The 15001-nt window shown below is 36.5% G+C and overlaps 1 protein-coding gene across 1 annotated transcript; it reads right to left on the reverse strand.

Annotated features, from left to right (window-relative positions):
- Positions 1-5204: 5204 nt before the first annotated feature.
- On the reverse strand, positions 5205-11002 carry LOC142622712 (putative boron transporter 7). Its single transcript, XM_075796239.1, has 14 exons — positions 10878-11002; positions 9552-9651; positions 9181-9263; positions 8877-9069; positions 8637-8775; positions 8391-8556; positions 8122-8288; positions 7602-7775; positions 7403-7498; positions 7207-7323; positions 6813-7120; positions 6148-6427; positions 5854-6000; positions 5205-5760 (listed from the first exon to the last, which is right to left on the reverse strand). The coding sequence occupies exons 2-14, from the start codon at positions 9647-9649 to the stop codon at positions 5734-5736; spliced, it is 1995 nt and encodes a 664-aa protein (XP_075652354.1). The 5' UTR covers positions 9650-9651; positions 10878-11002; the 3' UTR covers positions 5205-5733.
- Positions 11003-15001: the final 3999 nt, after the last annotated feature.

Raw genomic sequence — 15001 nt, forward strand, 5'->3', positions numbered from 1 at the left:
ATGCAGTATAGGCATAGTCCTGCAAGTAAGCAGGAGGTCTAGTGTCCCTAGCTGACTTCCTGAGAGGCATTGGAGGTGCTGGTACAACTGGTGGAGAAGAGTCAACATCAAGAGAAAAAACCTGACCAGGACTAGGACAAAAATCAGCAGCCAACAAAGGAGAAGTAGTGTCAACAAAAGTGAGATCAGGAGAAGAAGAAGAAGAAGAAGAAGAAGAAGGAAATAAGGCAGTAGTATTAGGAACAAAGTTAGGTATACAAATGGGAGTGACAAATGAATCATTACCTGCTGAAGAAGAGGGAGCAACAACAACCTCAGAAGGAGTAAAAGGATTAGCAGCATTAGTGGTAACAGATGCAAAAGGAAAAGAATGTTCATAAAAAACAACATCCGTAGAGATAAACACATTGTGAGTAGACAAATGAAGGACCTTATACCCTTTTACCCCAAAAGGATACCCCAAGAAGACATTTCTTTGCCCTAGGAGCAAATTTTGTCCTGTGATTGAAAAGTGTAGAAGCAAAACACAAACAGTCAAAAACTCTAAAATGTGTATAACTAGGTGGCTTACCAAACAAAATTTCAAAATGAATCTGATTGGAAAAAATTGAAGAGGGTATTCCATTGATCAAGTAAACAGCTGTAAGAACAACATGACCCCATTGATATAAAGGTAAATTTTATTGAAAATGAGAGCCCTAGCAACATTCAAGATGTGTTGATGTTTTCTCTCAACAACATCATTTTGTTGAGGTGTTTCAACACAACTCAATTGATGACAAATACCTTTCTTAGCAAAGAAATCTCTAATGAAAAATTTTGTACCATTATCAAACCTTATGGTTTTAACCTTTTTAGAAAATTAAGTCTTCACCATAGTACAAAATCCTTCTAAAACAGATTGGGTTTGAGACTTATGTTTTAACAAATGAACCCAAGTTCACCTTGAGCAATCATCCACAATTGTTAAGAAATACTTGCAATTATCAATGGTAGACATTGAAAAAGGTCCCCACAAGTCACAATGTATCAAATCAAAACAAACAACAGAAAATTGAGAACTTTTATTGAAAGGTAAACGTTTTCGTTTTGCAAGTGGACACTTCACAAAGTCCTCAATTGAAGTACAAAGTGGGACACCATTATTCTTAATTGAAACTAATTTGGCATTGGACAAATGTCCTAATCTAGAATGCCATACATGAGTGCTATATACAAAAGGGTGTGACGCAAATATAGAAGCAGAAATGGAATGTGAAGTAGAGTTGCCCATTTCCAACAAGTAGAGTCCATTGCATTCCTTACCCAGACCAAGTGTGCTCCAATGAGCAAGGTCCTGGATAAAGCACAAGTTCCCAAAGAATATAAGACATCAGGAAGTGGATTTGGCTAACTGACTGACAGAACTGAGGTTAAAACTAAATGATGGATCACACAATACATTGTAAAGGGTAAGTTAATCTGAAATCTTCACAGTGCCAATATGTGTGACTAAAGCTACCTCACCATTTGGCAAGTTAACATGAGTATTCAAGGTAGTAGTGTTGGAAGTGAAGCAAGTGATGGAATGCACCATATGGTCAGTAGCTCCTGTGTCTATGACCCAATCAGTGGTATGAAAAAACTCTTTATCAACTACTTTGGTAGAAAAAATAGAGTGTTGGAAGGTAGGTTTGAAGGATAGGCTTGAATTAGTACCTGATACAGTGTCAATGAAATTGGAATTGACATTAACTAATGGGGATAGTGAGGTGGAAGTCACACCAGTTGCAGAAGGCACACCATAAGCTTCAGTAGTCAAACCAGAGACACCTCCACTTGTACTAATAGATGCAACATGATGATTTTGACCTTGATCAGCTCTAGAATTGAAAAGAGCAAGCAACTGCTCACATTGTGCCTTAGTAATAGGACACTGAGCAGATGCAAATGAAGAAACCTCAATAGCTCCTTGTGGATAAGAGACTTGATAAGCATTGGCAGTTGACTTCCCTTTGTACTTGTATTCTAGTGGATAGCCATGAAGCTTGTAACACTTGTCCACTGTGTGCCCAAGCATGTTACAATGAGTGCATAAGGGCCTCTCCTTCTTAGGGCCACCTTTGCTACCAAAATTCCCTTTGGCGGTTGCATACATTGCCACTGAATCAGGCTTAGGTTTGAAGGCAGTACCATGACCAATGCCTTTGTGAGATTCTTCTTGGAGAATCAAAGCATACACTTTGCTCATTAATGGAAATGGCTCAAGCATGAGAATATGGCTCCTTACAATCTTAAAATTCTCGTTGAGCCCTATCAAAAACCTCATTACATAGGACTTCTCATGAGCAACACTCAGAATTTTCATTGCTCCACAAGTACAAGCTGGTAAAGGTTCATAATGGAGCAATTGATCCCAAAGCTTCTCGAACTTAGAGTTATATTCAGTCATAGACAATTGACTCTGAGTTATCTGTGAGATTTCTGGTTGAAGATTATAAATTTTTGGTCCATTTCCCTGAGAAAACACTCGCTGCAACTCAAGCCACATCTCTCTTGCAGTCTCACAATACATGATGCTGCTTGAAACATCTACATGCATAGAGTTGATCAACCAAGAAAGCACCATTGTGTTACAGCTTTCCCAATCTTCGTACAAGGGAGAATCAATATCAGGTTTCTCGATTTTGCCACTCACGAAGCCTATCTTTTTCTTGGCTGTGAGTGCTAAAACCATAGCCCCAAACCAAGATTGATAGTTCCTCATTCCAAACAATGGCTGAGTAACCAAGATATTACCTGGATTCTCACTTGCACTTAGCAGAAATGGATTGGGAGAATTGGTCTCTGTATTGGAATTGGAGACTGGTCGCGTGGATTGAGTGTGCGTTGGATCAGAGTGATCACTGCCCTCAGCAGAAGCCATGAACGATCTTCAAATCTTGAATGAAACTTTCAATGAAATTGAAGAGGAAGAAAGAAATTCTCCTAAGAAGATTATCAGTAAAGAAAATCAAAGAATTTTTCTCAGGAAAATCTCTGTTTGGAACGGAAGAAAATTTCTGGAACCAAAATAAAGCTAGGAAATCAGTGTAATCTGTGCTAGCCACTCTGATACCATGTAAAGAACTGAGAGAGATCTAAATAAAATTGGGAGCATTTCATTGATTGGAAGAAGATTACAAGAATGGAATGAACGAGTAAAATACATCATGCTCTGTTTTTATATACACAGTAAGCATAACTAACACTCTAAATTGGCGCCAAAAGCAGTTTTGAAACTTCTAAAACATACACGTGTCAATATGACTAACTACTTCCTAAAATCTCGGAATCTAAGCCTTCAGTGCTCTTGCATGAAGAATTCATGATGTGGCATTGCCTAATCTGATCATGTCTTGGTGCACGTTGTGTGGCTTGATCAAGGCACTGCTTATCAGCAAATGCTGCACTACCTACCACTCTAGTGGCTTGACCAGTGCACTTCATCTAAGCAGCAGATGCATCACCTGCTACACCTGTAGCTTGACTCATGCTACTCTGCCCTGTAGTATGCCTTGCAATTTTAACAGACGTTTACATGTCTCAACCACTTGACTATGTTCGTCCCATATTCATAACCATGAACCATCAATGTTGTTTGCATAAGTTAATATATGGTCTTAAATAAGAACCACAAACTTGATTTAAGAGGTTCACGACTGAACTCCTGTTATCACTCTACCATTCTCTTTTTACTACTCTATGTTGATGATATTGTGGTCACAGGCAATGACTAAACTCCTCACTGATCTCATTCAACAAAAATTGAGTTATGTTTTTGAACTTTATGACCTTGGTCTGCAAATTGACTCTACTTCCTCAGGATTTTATGTTACTCAAACAACGTATGCCTTTGGCGTGCTTCAGCATTACAATATGGACAATTTCAAGCCATGTAATACACCAAGTTGTCTTGCTGCACATCTCACTGCTCATGATGGTACTGCCTTATCTGATCCCAGTACTTATTGAAGCATGGTTGGAGCTTTGCAATATCTCACATCCTCCCATCTTGACCTCTCATTTTTTGTACAGAAAACCTACTAATTCATACAATTCTCCACAAATGTTCACCTCATCGCCGTTTAAGAAGGATTCTATGATGTGTGCAAGGTACTCTCATTCATGGTCTTCATTTATCTCCTGGACCATAAACTCTTTCAAGCTATACTGATGCGGATCGGGCTGGTGGCCCTTCCAATTATTGATCTACCTCTGAGTTTGTTGTAGTTCTTTGCAATAAGTCACCTGGTCTGCTAGGAAACAACCAATAGTTTCTCAGCCTTCTACAGAGGCTGAATATTGTGTGTTGGCCTCCTCTGCAATTGAACTATGCTAAATTTGAATGCTTTTGAAAGATTCATGAGTCTATCTTCATCATGTTCCCTAGTTATAATGTGATATTTATCTGCCTTAGCCATTGCCTCTAACTCCATGTTTCATGCTTGCACAAAACACATCAAGGAGGACTTCCATTTTGTTTGTGAACACGTGCTTCTCGAGGATTTACAGGTGCTATTTGTCTCAACTCTTAAGCACAGATCAGCTTGCTAATATTCAAGAAAGCTCTTCCATGAACTCGTTTTTGGAGTTAAGAAACTAACTCATGGCTTCCTTTGTCCCATCCGTTTGAAGGTGGATATGATGCAGTACTATTATACTACAGGTTGTATTGAGATAAGCTACAAGTCATATTCAACAATTGTATTGTACTACAAGCTGTATTTCGTATCTGTATATTATTAACACACCATTTGGCGTCCCGTTTTGAAACCACACTTTTTCAAGTATGGCTTTTTGCAATCTCACTTCTTCAATGTACAACTTTTTAAAACGGCCTTTTTTTTAAAAAAAAAATCTGAAAATTAAGCTATACTGAACAGGAGTTTGTCAATGTCATTGGTTATATCTGTAGCTGTAAGTTAAGTTTGTTACTGGTTTGTTGAGGGAAGTTATGCAGCTGGTTGAGTGATTAGGCTAGTTTTGCTCTATTTTCATGTAAGAATACCAGAACTGTACAGAGCTGTAAAGTATCGATGTGACTGAATTCATTTTGTTACAATTCGGTATTCTTTCTTCCTTCCTGTTCTCTATTCTTCCTTCCTCTCTCCTGATTTTCTTTAGCTTTCACCAAAACAAAGCAATTACACCATTAAGAAATTTAATGCAGGGCAAAACCAAAATACCCCATAACTGCACTCATGGCAAAGATTAATTTATTATCAAGTTTCAAGTCTGATACATTAAAATGACACAGGAATAACTAAAAAAGATTGGAGCACACTGCATAGTGCTAAGTTCTCTAACACTTGATCTGATTTCTAGCTTAACTATCTCTGTACACACTTGGAGTAAATAACAAAATTTAATAAAAGAACCAATAAAAAATCTAGTAGTCACAAATCAAATTACATAAAGGAGGAAATTTGCTATAGTTTTGCTAGTATAATTATGAGCAAATGAATGAATGGCTATGAAATCTCACAGTATACATTCTAATGGCTTCCCCAACTTTCTAGCTTCTCTCTATTTCTTCCACATATTTTCCATTCTTTTTTGGTCTCTCTCTCTCTCTCATAGTATATTATATGATATCATTTGTCATTAGCTGTTTCTAAAGAAGAAGACAGCAAATATCGTCACTTCTTCAGAGGATCATACTCAAGATCATCATTGTCCGAGCAGAGTAAATCAAAAAAATAGCAGCTCTCATTATACTCGGGCATCATCTGGGTAAACCTGTAAACCATGACATTTGTAACTTAATAATGGATGAAACTATATTTACCATAAATATGTTGAAACCTTAAAGAGTATGTTTTGGTTAGTTACCTGAAAGTACTTGTCTTCACTGAAGCTTACAGTTCTAAGTTTGACCTCCCCTCTATTGGTTGTCATCTTATCCAAAATCTCAGGATCATAGAATTCTTCTGAACCCTCCCCAGCCTCGCTACCAGAATGACCAGGTAGTTCTTTTCCCTGCTCACACTTTTTGTCAGATACCATATTTCTTGCTAAATTTTAAACTCATTGATTAACATTATGTAGTAATTTTATCATCATTTCAAAGCTAGAATGGATTAGTAAGCTGGTCCACAGATAAATAAACCACGAGAGTATACATACCGCAATTGAGAGACTTCGGGTACGCTGTGGGGCACCAGCGATTTCCTCATACTCAGAAGCATCTAGTTCCTGAAGATAGTAAGGCTCGAACAGCTTGGGAAGTAGGTGTTGTCTTATGCTTACGAGAAGGAAGAATGGCAATGGAAACAAAATTCCAGCTATAGGTATCCATGTCACACCGAAACAGACCAGAAAATATACAATTTGGAAGAGTGTAAATGTAGCAATGCACTTGAATGGTACCGACTCCACAAACGAAGCATGAGAGCCTTCCAAGACTCTGCCCGACACAATATCACCACAAGATTATGATTCTAAACAAAAGTATAGGCAACATACACTTTTAAGAAAGGCACAATTTATTTCACTCAAAAGGTGCTCAGAGCCTCAGACACCACATGGGAGTTTATACCACCATCACATTTTTGTGTTTCATTCAAGTTTATTAGTTCACATGAGAGAGATTATAATATCTGTTTCTTTGATTTCAGTTTAGCTGACAGGCAATTGAGTCACCTTCTCTAAAAAACTAGCATGTATTGCTATGTATAAGAAATTGGCACATAAAATTTCCAACAGGCATACTGCTGTCTCAAAAAATGAAATAGACTAAACCACAACATTTTGTTTAACCAAGGTTATGAACCACTGATAAGATGACTTACTTGTAACGCCGTTCGGGAGTGATGAAGAGGAGCAAGATCCTTTCCCAGAACTGATTTCCTGGGAGACTATCAATGGCCATGTAGGCAAAGTATCCCCAAAGAACTGAGGTAGGTATCATTTTGATTACAGAGATAGCACATATTGATACGCCCACAAGGAGGGACTGAAACAAGTTGCTCATTCTTTGTTCATTAACCCGGACAGGCAGATAAGCATCAATGTATTTCTCTGGATCAAATTTGCCCTTTGCATCTCCCCCATCATCAGCTTTCATTACAGCCTCCTTCAAGATCTCCAACTCTTTGGTCTGCAAGAAAATTTACGCTATGCTTATTAGAGTTAAGAGAGTGCGTTGCGCAGAGAGAGAGAGGGGGAGAGAGAGAGAGAGATTACAGTTGGAGCTGTTTCCATTTCCATGAATACAGCTTCCATCTTTCCATAGATTTCAGAGTTGCTCGCATGATGTTTGATACATTCCTTGGCATGCTTCACCATCTTCTTTCGGATCACCTGCAAATCATGCCCATATCATTTACAAATCTAAATCAGTGGTCTTGATAATAGCAGTCAAATACATTGCATAACCTACCTGTCTCTTGAGAACTGCCAGACTCTTAGTGTGCATTGGGGACTGCGGGAGTACCCCATTCGAAGGAGGAAGTCCAAGCAACCCACAAATCAAAGTCTGAACAACAACATTGAGCATCAAGTCTTACGAATGAATAACTTTGAATTACAAATAGAAAATTCAGCCAAAAAAATAAACAGCTCTAAATCCAGGGACATACCATTATTCCAAGCAAGAAGATATCATAATGGTATGCAGAAGGTTTTTGGAGGTTAAACTCCTTCTGTTGTGCCATCTGAGAAGCTACACTGTGGTCAAAGAAGTATAGACCTGCTATCATAATGGCTGGTACAAAGGCGGCAAAAATGTACGAAAGTGGGACCTTTCCCATATCCTGAAATTTCAGTGTATGAAGTAGATAAATTAGGTCATATATCCTGCAACTTGAGTGTATAAGATAGATAATTCAGTGTATAGTTAGTTCAATTTATCAACATGTTAGATTATTAAATGTATCAGATAAATAGATCCCCCATACAATAATTTTGGGAAGAGCAGAGTGCATACCTAATAGGAGAGTTGTTTAAAGCCATTCCAAGCAGCCATAGAACATTAAAAAAAAAAAAAACTCACATCCCAACCTGGGAATTCTAGGATGCTGTGTAAAATATACTATGGAGTGGCATGTAATCATTGGAAGTAGAACAGAAAAAACAAACTATTCATCAGAAATTTAGTACCTTGATCACTGTCCAATGGTACAACGATGCAGATTCCCAGGGAAGTGGACAAAAGAGCCTTCTAGGAACTCCATCCGGAACTTTACTGGGTACAGCTAAAGCCAATGCTGACCAGAACAAGACCATAAGGAGAACCCCATAGTCTGCAATGATTCCTCTCAACCACCCTGTATCCGAAACCATAAAATAGTAAAAGAGGGAACAAAATTAGTCCCAATGTGGACAGGCTTTTGTAAATTGACAAAGTCACTGAATTTCAGTTTATTTACCTGTGCCGTATCTCCATGATCTTGCTTTTCTGCTCTTAAGTGCAGTGAAAAGTAGACCAAGTGAGAAAATGATGGCAAGTAACCCATTTAAATACAGCCACTGGAATTTATACTTTTCCAATGCGGTATTTTCAGCTTTGGGAATACTGAATTCACTGATCAATCCCTGTGATTTGACAATTGTCACAATTAGTATCTGCTTTTGCTAAATCCACAATTTTTTTTCTCTGCAAAATTAATTTATACCTTGACAGCCTCTTGCATGAAAAGAACAGCAATTAACATTCCAAAAAGTTCCGCCACTATCCTTGTAAATCTAGTGATGATGGAACATGCATTGAATATTGCAAGAAGAAACAGCAGGAGTGCTGTCCAGACACAAACCCTGTAATATAGGTACACTAGTAAAGATTTGTAACACTTATGCTAATTCAGAATTTTGTTAAACACTGAATAATCCAGAAAATATGACATTGACTCCCATACCACCCAGCCCAAGCTAAATACAGCTTGCTCCCCAACTCTGGTTGTCCTTTACAGAACTTGTACAAATAAGTGTACATTATAACCGTGGGCTCTGCAACTCCTAAAATCAACAAAGGCTGTCCACCAATAATCGAGTGGATGATTCCACAAAGAGCAGTAGAAGCTAATGTTTCCACTGTGCTTAAGCTTCCATCTGAGATAAGGCTCAAATTCAAGTAAACCAATGAAGTTTTTAGACATTGCAATAATATTCCTCTGTACCTCTTTAGAAGTTCAATTTAAGGAGAGACAAAAAGTAATGTACCTGTATCCCTACTCAGTTGTTCCCCAAAGGCAATAACTGGGAGAGCAGAAGCAAAGAAGATATAGGTCGTTGGAGCCAATATCCTGACATAGATTACATGATTTATATATAAAAAAAATATGAGTAATGCAAACAAATTTCACAGCTTTTTTTTTTTACAACCTATTAAGGTGCCAAATTATAGTTGGTGTAATATCACTTTTATATGAGTCTATGACACAATTTTTACTGTACATCAATCACAACCTGCTAACTCAGTGGTTGTAAAAAAAAACAGTGAAATTTGTTGTGAAAGTAGGCTTATTATTGGAATATGGAATTCCCACTATATGATCTGTTTCCAAAAAAAAAAAAAAAAAAAAAACAATTACCTAATGCCTGAGCAAAGTTCCCAATCTTCCTTATAGCATGCAGCCCTTCCTTTGATATCTTTAATTATCCCCTTGAACGGAGTTCTGATGTTTCCCATTGCTGATGCAGGAAACTATAGAACTTAGAATGATCAACTGGTAACTTACAAAGACATACTACACAAGTTTCTAGAGATCTATTCATTAGAATACATAGAAGCTATACAAACTGAATCAGTGAATATAACCAAGTTCAATTAGTTGCAAACAGACTAACAAAGGGGGAAAGGGGAGAGGTTAATAAACCAACATCCCCTGTGAGATCTTCATGATCCAACTGTAAAAGAAACTAAGAACAAATTAAAAGTTTATACTTCAACAACAATCTTTTAACCCCCTCCCCCGGGAGAAAAAAAAAAAATGAAGAAGAAAATGAAAATGAAAATCTGTTCAGTGGTATTGATGATCTTTCTAAGTAAATACATATGTACAAAAATACTAGCAGCTGAGACATAATCCATAGTTCATAATACAAAGCATTATATAATTAAGAATTCCAAAAATCATGGATGATGTCCTAAAGTTACATTAATAAAAGTAAACTCACACTATGCACAGAGATTGCATAGCATATAAAAAAAACCAAACTAGAGCTTAATAGTCAATAATATTACTCGTACAAATTTTGAGGAAAAATCCTCATGCAAATGTTCTGAACCCAAACAGACTCTCAAAAAGCTTTCCACACCCTTTTTATTACCATTATTTATTTATTTATTTATTAATACTTCAATAGTTTTGAAAACGCCATAAGATATGAGTTGAGTGACAAGTGACAAGGCTCTTGGCCATCCTTTTTATTACCATTGATGATTGATGATAACATAATACATAAACTATTAAAAATGGCTCCAAATATAAGCTGACATTTTTTTTTAAAGGGGAAATGAATGCTTTACTAAGGATAATAAGAAAACTCATACAAACCAAATAATGTACATCAAGAAGAACTTCAATGCAGCATTTGGTTGAGAAGAAACCAATAAGAAAAACAGAAGACACAATGCTGAGGGGAAAGCACGGCAGAAAAAGAAATTGAAGTCTTAAGATGTTGTTTTGCATCAGATTCAAAAGAAAGAAATGCAAAAGAAAAATGTAACAACCATGAGATTTTTATGTTTCCATTAAACAAAACTCTGAAAGACGTAAAAACTGTGCTGTTTTGCATTGGCATTATGTTCCTTTAATTTAACAAAACCAAACTAAAACACACAACATATTAAAGGAACGTAAATAATGAATACACAAGACACTCACACACACACACACACACACACGTACACAAACCTGGGATACTCGCATGAAAAGCCCAGAAAGATAGAGAAAGAAAGAGACCACAATGTGGGGAGCTGGGTGGGTTTCAATTTCAAATGGCTCTCTCTCTCTCTCTCTCTCTCTCTGTTTCTCTGTCTCTCTCTCTCTCTGACAGAATGAGGAGACAGAGATAAGAAACTCAAAAACTGAGAGGGGTTGGGGGAGTTGGTACTTGGAAGCTGAGAGGGCAAGAGAGGCGAGTTCAAAAACTAAAAAGCGGGTTTTGTGGGACCCAAATACGCGGTGGTCTAAATGTGGGGTCCTCCAACATTGGAATTGATGTCGTGGCGACATCTGATTGGGTTGTCACGTGAGTTTCAGTTAAAGGTCAATGTCTGTTTGTCTGTTTTTCTATGTCGGTCTTCGCTGCACATCATATCGTTGTAAAGTAGTGAAGAGGAGTTTAAAGAGCGTATGATTGGGTACGTCAATGGCTATCAAGTCTTTGACAGATTTTGAGTTCATCTCGGCCGTCAAATGGCTTGGCATTCGTCTTGATAAACTTAGTAACCTAAGGTCAAAGGGCGAATTAAGGTATTAGGTTAACGGGCGCTCTCAAAACAATTATTAATAAATTATAAGAAAATTTTAGTATTATTTTTATTAAAAATATAAAAAATTGTTAGAAAAATTAATTATTTTATTATTTTCCTATAAAATATTTTTAAAAATAATTCTAAACTAATGCCCTTACCTCTTAAGGCTTCTATTAACATTTCCTCTAATTAAAAACCAAACAATCTATTTAAATATAATAGATTTAACCAACAAAAAAAAAAAACTCATAGCCTTATACAGACTAGTCCAATATATATATATATAGAAGTTGCCTAAACTGAAAATTGATTTCTCTTCTTTTGCTTATTGTTTAAGTTGGGGTAAAAATACTCACTACAAAGATGAAGAAGATGCAGTACTAGCTAGGGAGGGCTTATCATAGGCTCCCAGTGGATACCCACTGCCAATCTTTTTATTCCCATTCAACACAGCACCAGCAGGGCCTCCCGCGGCATGTGATTTCCATGTACGTTCGCATGCAGTGGCAGAGCTGCTTAACGTGAGATCCGCCGAACCGCGTAAAGACTGTTTGTCTTTTCATTACTTGCTCACTGTCGACTATTGGAGTTTTGTTTCTGGCTTTACTAGCTCGCCTGCACTGACATCACGCGTGAACATCCACCGACAGCAAGCATATTAATATCATGATTATTCCTTAACTGAATTATTACTTTGCCTAACAACCAATGTTTTGTGAATTCGACTCCGACCGTTTCTGTTTGTCCATTGAAAATAAATATTTTGATATCATCACTAAGAGTTTTGTAGTTTAATTAATTGCCACTTTCAAATATGTTTATAACATTTGTTCATGGTTCAAATTCTATTTTTCCATTGTAACTATTGGATTATAAATAAATAAATAATTGATACTGTTTATTTTGATGTGCCGTTTTCTTCAAATCCTAGTTTAATGTTCTGTGCCATATCATTTATAAACTTAGAATCAAGTAATGCAGGATTAATAACATTATCATTAGTTAGATTAGAAAAAAAATCAGGAAAGTCTTTCATTCAAATATACAACTATAAAAACTTCTTGATAGCTCTTTGTTGCAGGGTTTGTCCATCTCAAGCCTCGTGGACAAAAAAGCTAATTAGTGAGTTTTCATTACTCTAACAACTATATAATATGTTAAATATGATAAAGTAAATGGAAAAAAACCAAAACAAGACACATTCTTGATGAAAAAAAAAAATTCATAATCATAAGGCTTAGGCTTTTTAGTTGTATGTGTCTATATATATTATATTAACTACCCAATGAGTCTCTCCCACAAATACTTATCTCCCCAATATGTGGTTTTTAGAGCTCATGATGGTGTGCAAGCAAAGAGGTCAAGGTTATCAAGGTCCCTTTTGCAAGGTTGACACATGGTTCTGACGAATAGTGTATGAGAGGCCCATGGATGATGCATTGATGATAAAGAAAAAGCCCATAAGTCAAGGTAGAATGAGTAGGATTTGTTAATGGCACATGGAGAGGTTTTTGAAGCCCACAACAAGGTAAAAACCCACACATGAGAAGGAGATTGTTGGGTGTATACATGTAAGTAAAGTCCCACTTTTTAAATAATGATGAGAAGAATGAGTAGTTAATATAACATAATGAGCTCATACCTATTAGGCTTAGGTCTTTTGAGTTATGTGTGTCTTTATATATTATATTAACAATTCAAAGTGTCTCTCCCCAAGGTATTTATCTCCCTAATAAATGGTACCAAAGCTCATGGTGGTGTGCGGGCAAAGAAGTTAAGGTTATCGAGGTCTCTTTTGCAGCTAACACAATGTTCTCATGGATGGTGAATGTAAGCTTATGGATGACACATTAATGAAGAAAATGCCTACAAGGAAAAAGGGAGCGAATAGGACTTGTTCATAGCCCACGAAGAGGTCTTGAAGCCTATAAAGAGGTAGAAACTCACATGTGAGGGAGAGATTGTTGGGTGTGCACATGTGACTAGAATTTCATATTGAATAATGATGAAAAGAATGAGTGGTTAATATAACATAGTTGAGCTCATACCCATTGGGTTCGGTTAAGTGTGTCTCTATATGTTATATTAACTACTCAACAAATCTCTCCCCAATTAAGATGTTTATCTCCCAACATTTTTTTTTTGCTGAATAAAAAAAATGTGGAATCATATACTTTTTTTTCAAGGATTTGGACCTTTGAAAAAAACCAACTTCTTTGTAGTGTTTGTACATTAGACAAAATTTTATGGGCGTCATTGTACTTCTTTGCTATTTATGACTGTCTTTAAATTAATTTTAGATAGGTTTATTTCAAGCATTTTATTGTTGTTATTTAATTTTAAAACCTACTTCTCTAAAAAATATTAAAGTATAAAATAAAAATATTAAGTTAAAAAATATCTAAGAATATATCTTGTAAGGGTGAGTTTTGGATCCTAAGCCCAAAAAGCAACAGGACTAGGGCCCAAAGAGCCCAGCACAATTAATTTATAAAGAGTGGGCTTACAAGTTGGGGTTCAATGGAAGGACCAACGCACACAGTAGATTAAGGATAGTATGAAAGTAAAGAAAATTAAGCTGTATGCGAAAAAAATCACTCTTCGGCTAAAATCCGAAGAGTGTAGTTCTTAAATATATTTCTTTTAGATTGGGAAACAATTTCCGTTCTAGTTGCTACAACGTCTTCTCCATAAAATTTTTTGATCCCCTTCCTTTGGAGGGTCTCTTCCATTATATAGCCCCCTTTAGATGATTTTGGCCCTCCAGTTGTTGGTCGCCTAGGCTACCACTTGAGTGCTTATCCTATCAAATACCTTCCCAAACCCTTTGTAAGTTGCAATCAAGGCAGCACTGTTCAGGGGTCTTCTCCACATTAATGCGGGCAGGAGATTTGGTGGGAAGTATTACATGTGGTGGTAGCCACCGTCCCTTCAATTAGGGCTAACCTTTTCCCCGAAGCTTCTTCTCTTCAATATGACCTCCTCTGATAACATGCCCTTGAAGTGGCCTTACCGTTCGAGGACGTGATCTCCTTGGTGCTGCAGTGGCCTCCTTAGCCTCGGGTATGACACATGGCAATGTAGCCTTATCACATTTCTATTCCCCACATATCTAAAAAATATTAATTAAATAATTATCATATCCCATGCTACTCTAATTTTTCAAGAAATATCGTACCCACCCATTCCTATTTCCCTTATGCATGTCAATATTGAGCAACTTCGGTTCATATTTTGAATATATATATATATATATATATATATATATATATATATATATATATATATATATATATATATAGGGGATATTGGGCTTTTGCTCTTATTTTGTAAAAAATTTAGCACAATGTTTTTATTTTGAAACTCTTTAGGTTTGTGTCCCTTTTTTAGTACTCAATTTTTAAAAAAATCGAGTTACAAGTGGAATTTGACATTAACAATGTCAAGTTCTATGCATATTTTGCCACTTAATTTTTTTAAAAAAATTTAAGTGAAATTTGACTTTGCTAAAGTCGAGTTTCAATTAAAAATTTACATATAACTTGATTTTAAGGATATCGA

This window comes from Castanea sativa, chromosome 1, assembly GCF_040712315.1.
Source record: "Castanea sativa cultivar Marrone di Chiusa Pesio chromosome 1, ASM4071231v1".
Taxonomy (NCBI): Eukaryota; Viridiplantae; Streptophyta; class Magnoliopsida; order Fagales; family Fagaceae; genus Castanea; species Castanea sativa.

Excerpts from the sequence above, each read along its gene's own strand:
- LOC142622712 (XM_075796239.1), bottom strand. The coding sequence starts at position 9,649 with ATGGGAAACATCAGAACTCCGTTCAAGGGGATAATTAAAGATATCAAA. Across the intron at positions 8,776-8,876 it reads TATTTAGCTTGGGCTGGGTG|GGTTTGTGTCTGGACAGCAC; the intron begins GTATGGGAGTCA and ends CCTATATTACAG. Across the intron at positions 6,001-6,147 it reads CCCGAAGTCTCTCAATTGCG|GGAAAAGAACTACCTGGTCA; the intron begins GTATGTATACTC and ends AAGTGTGAGCAG.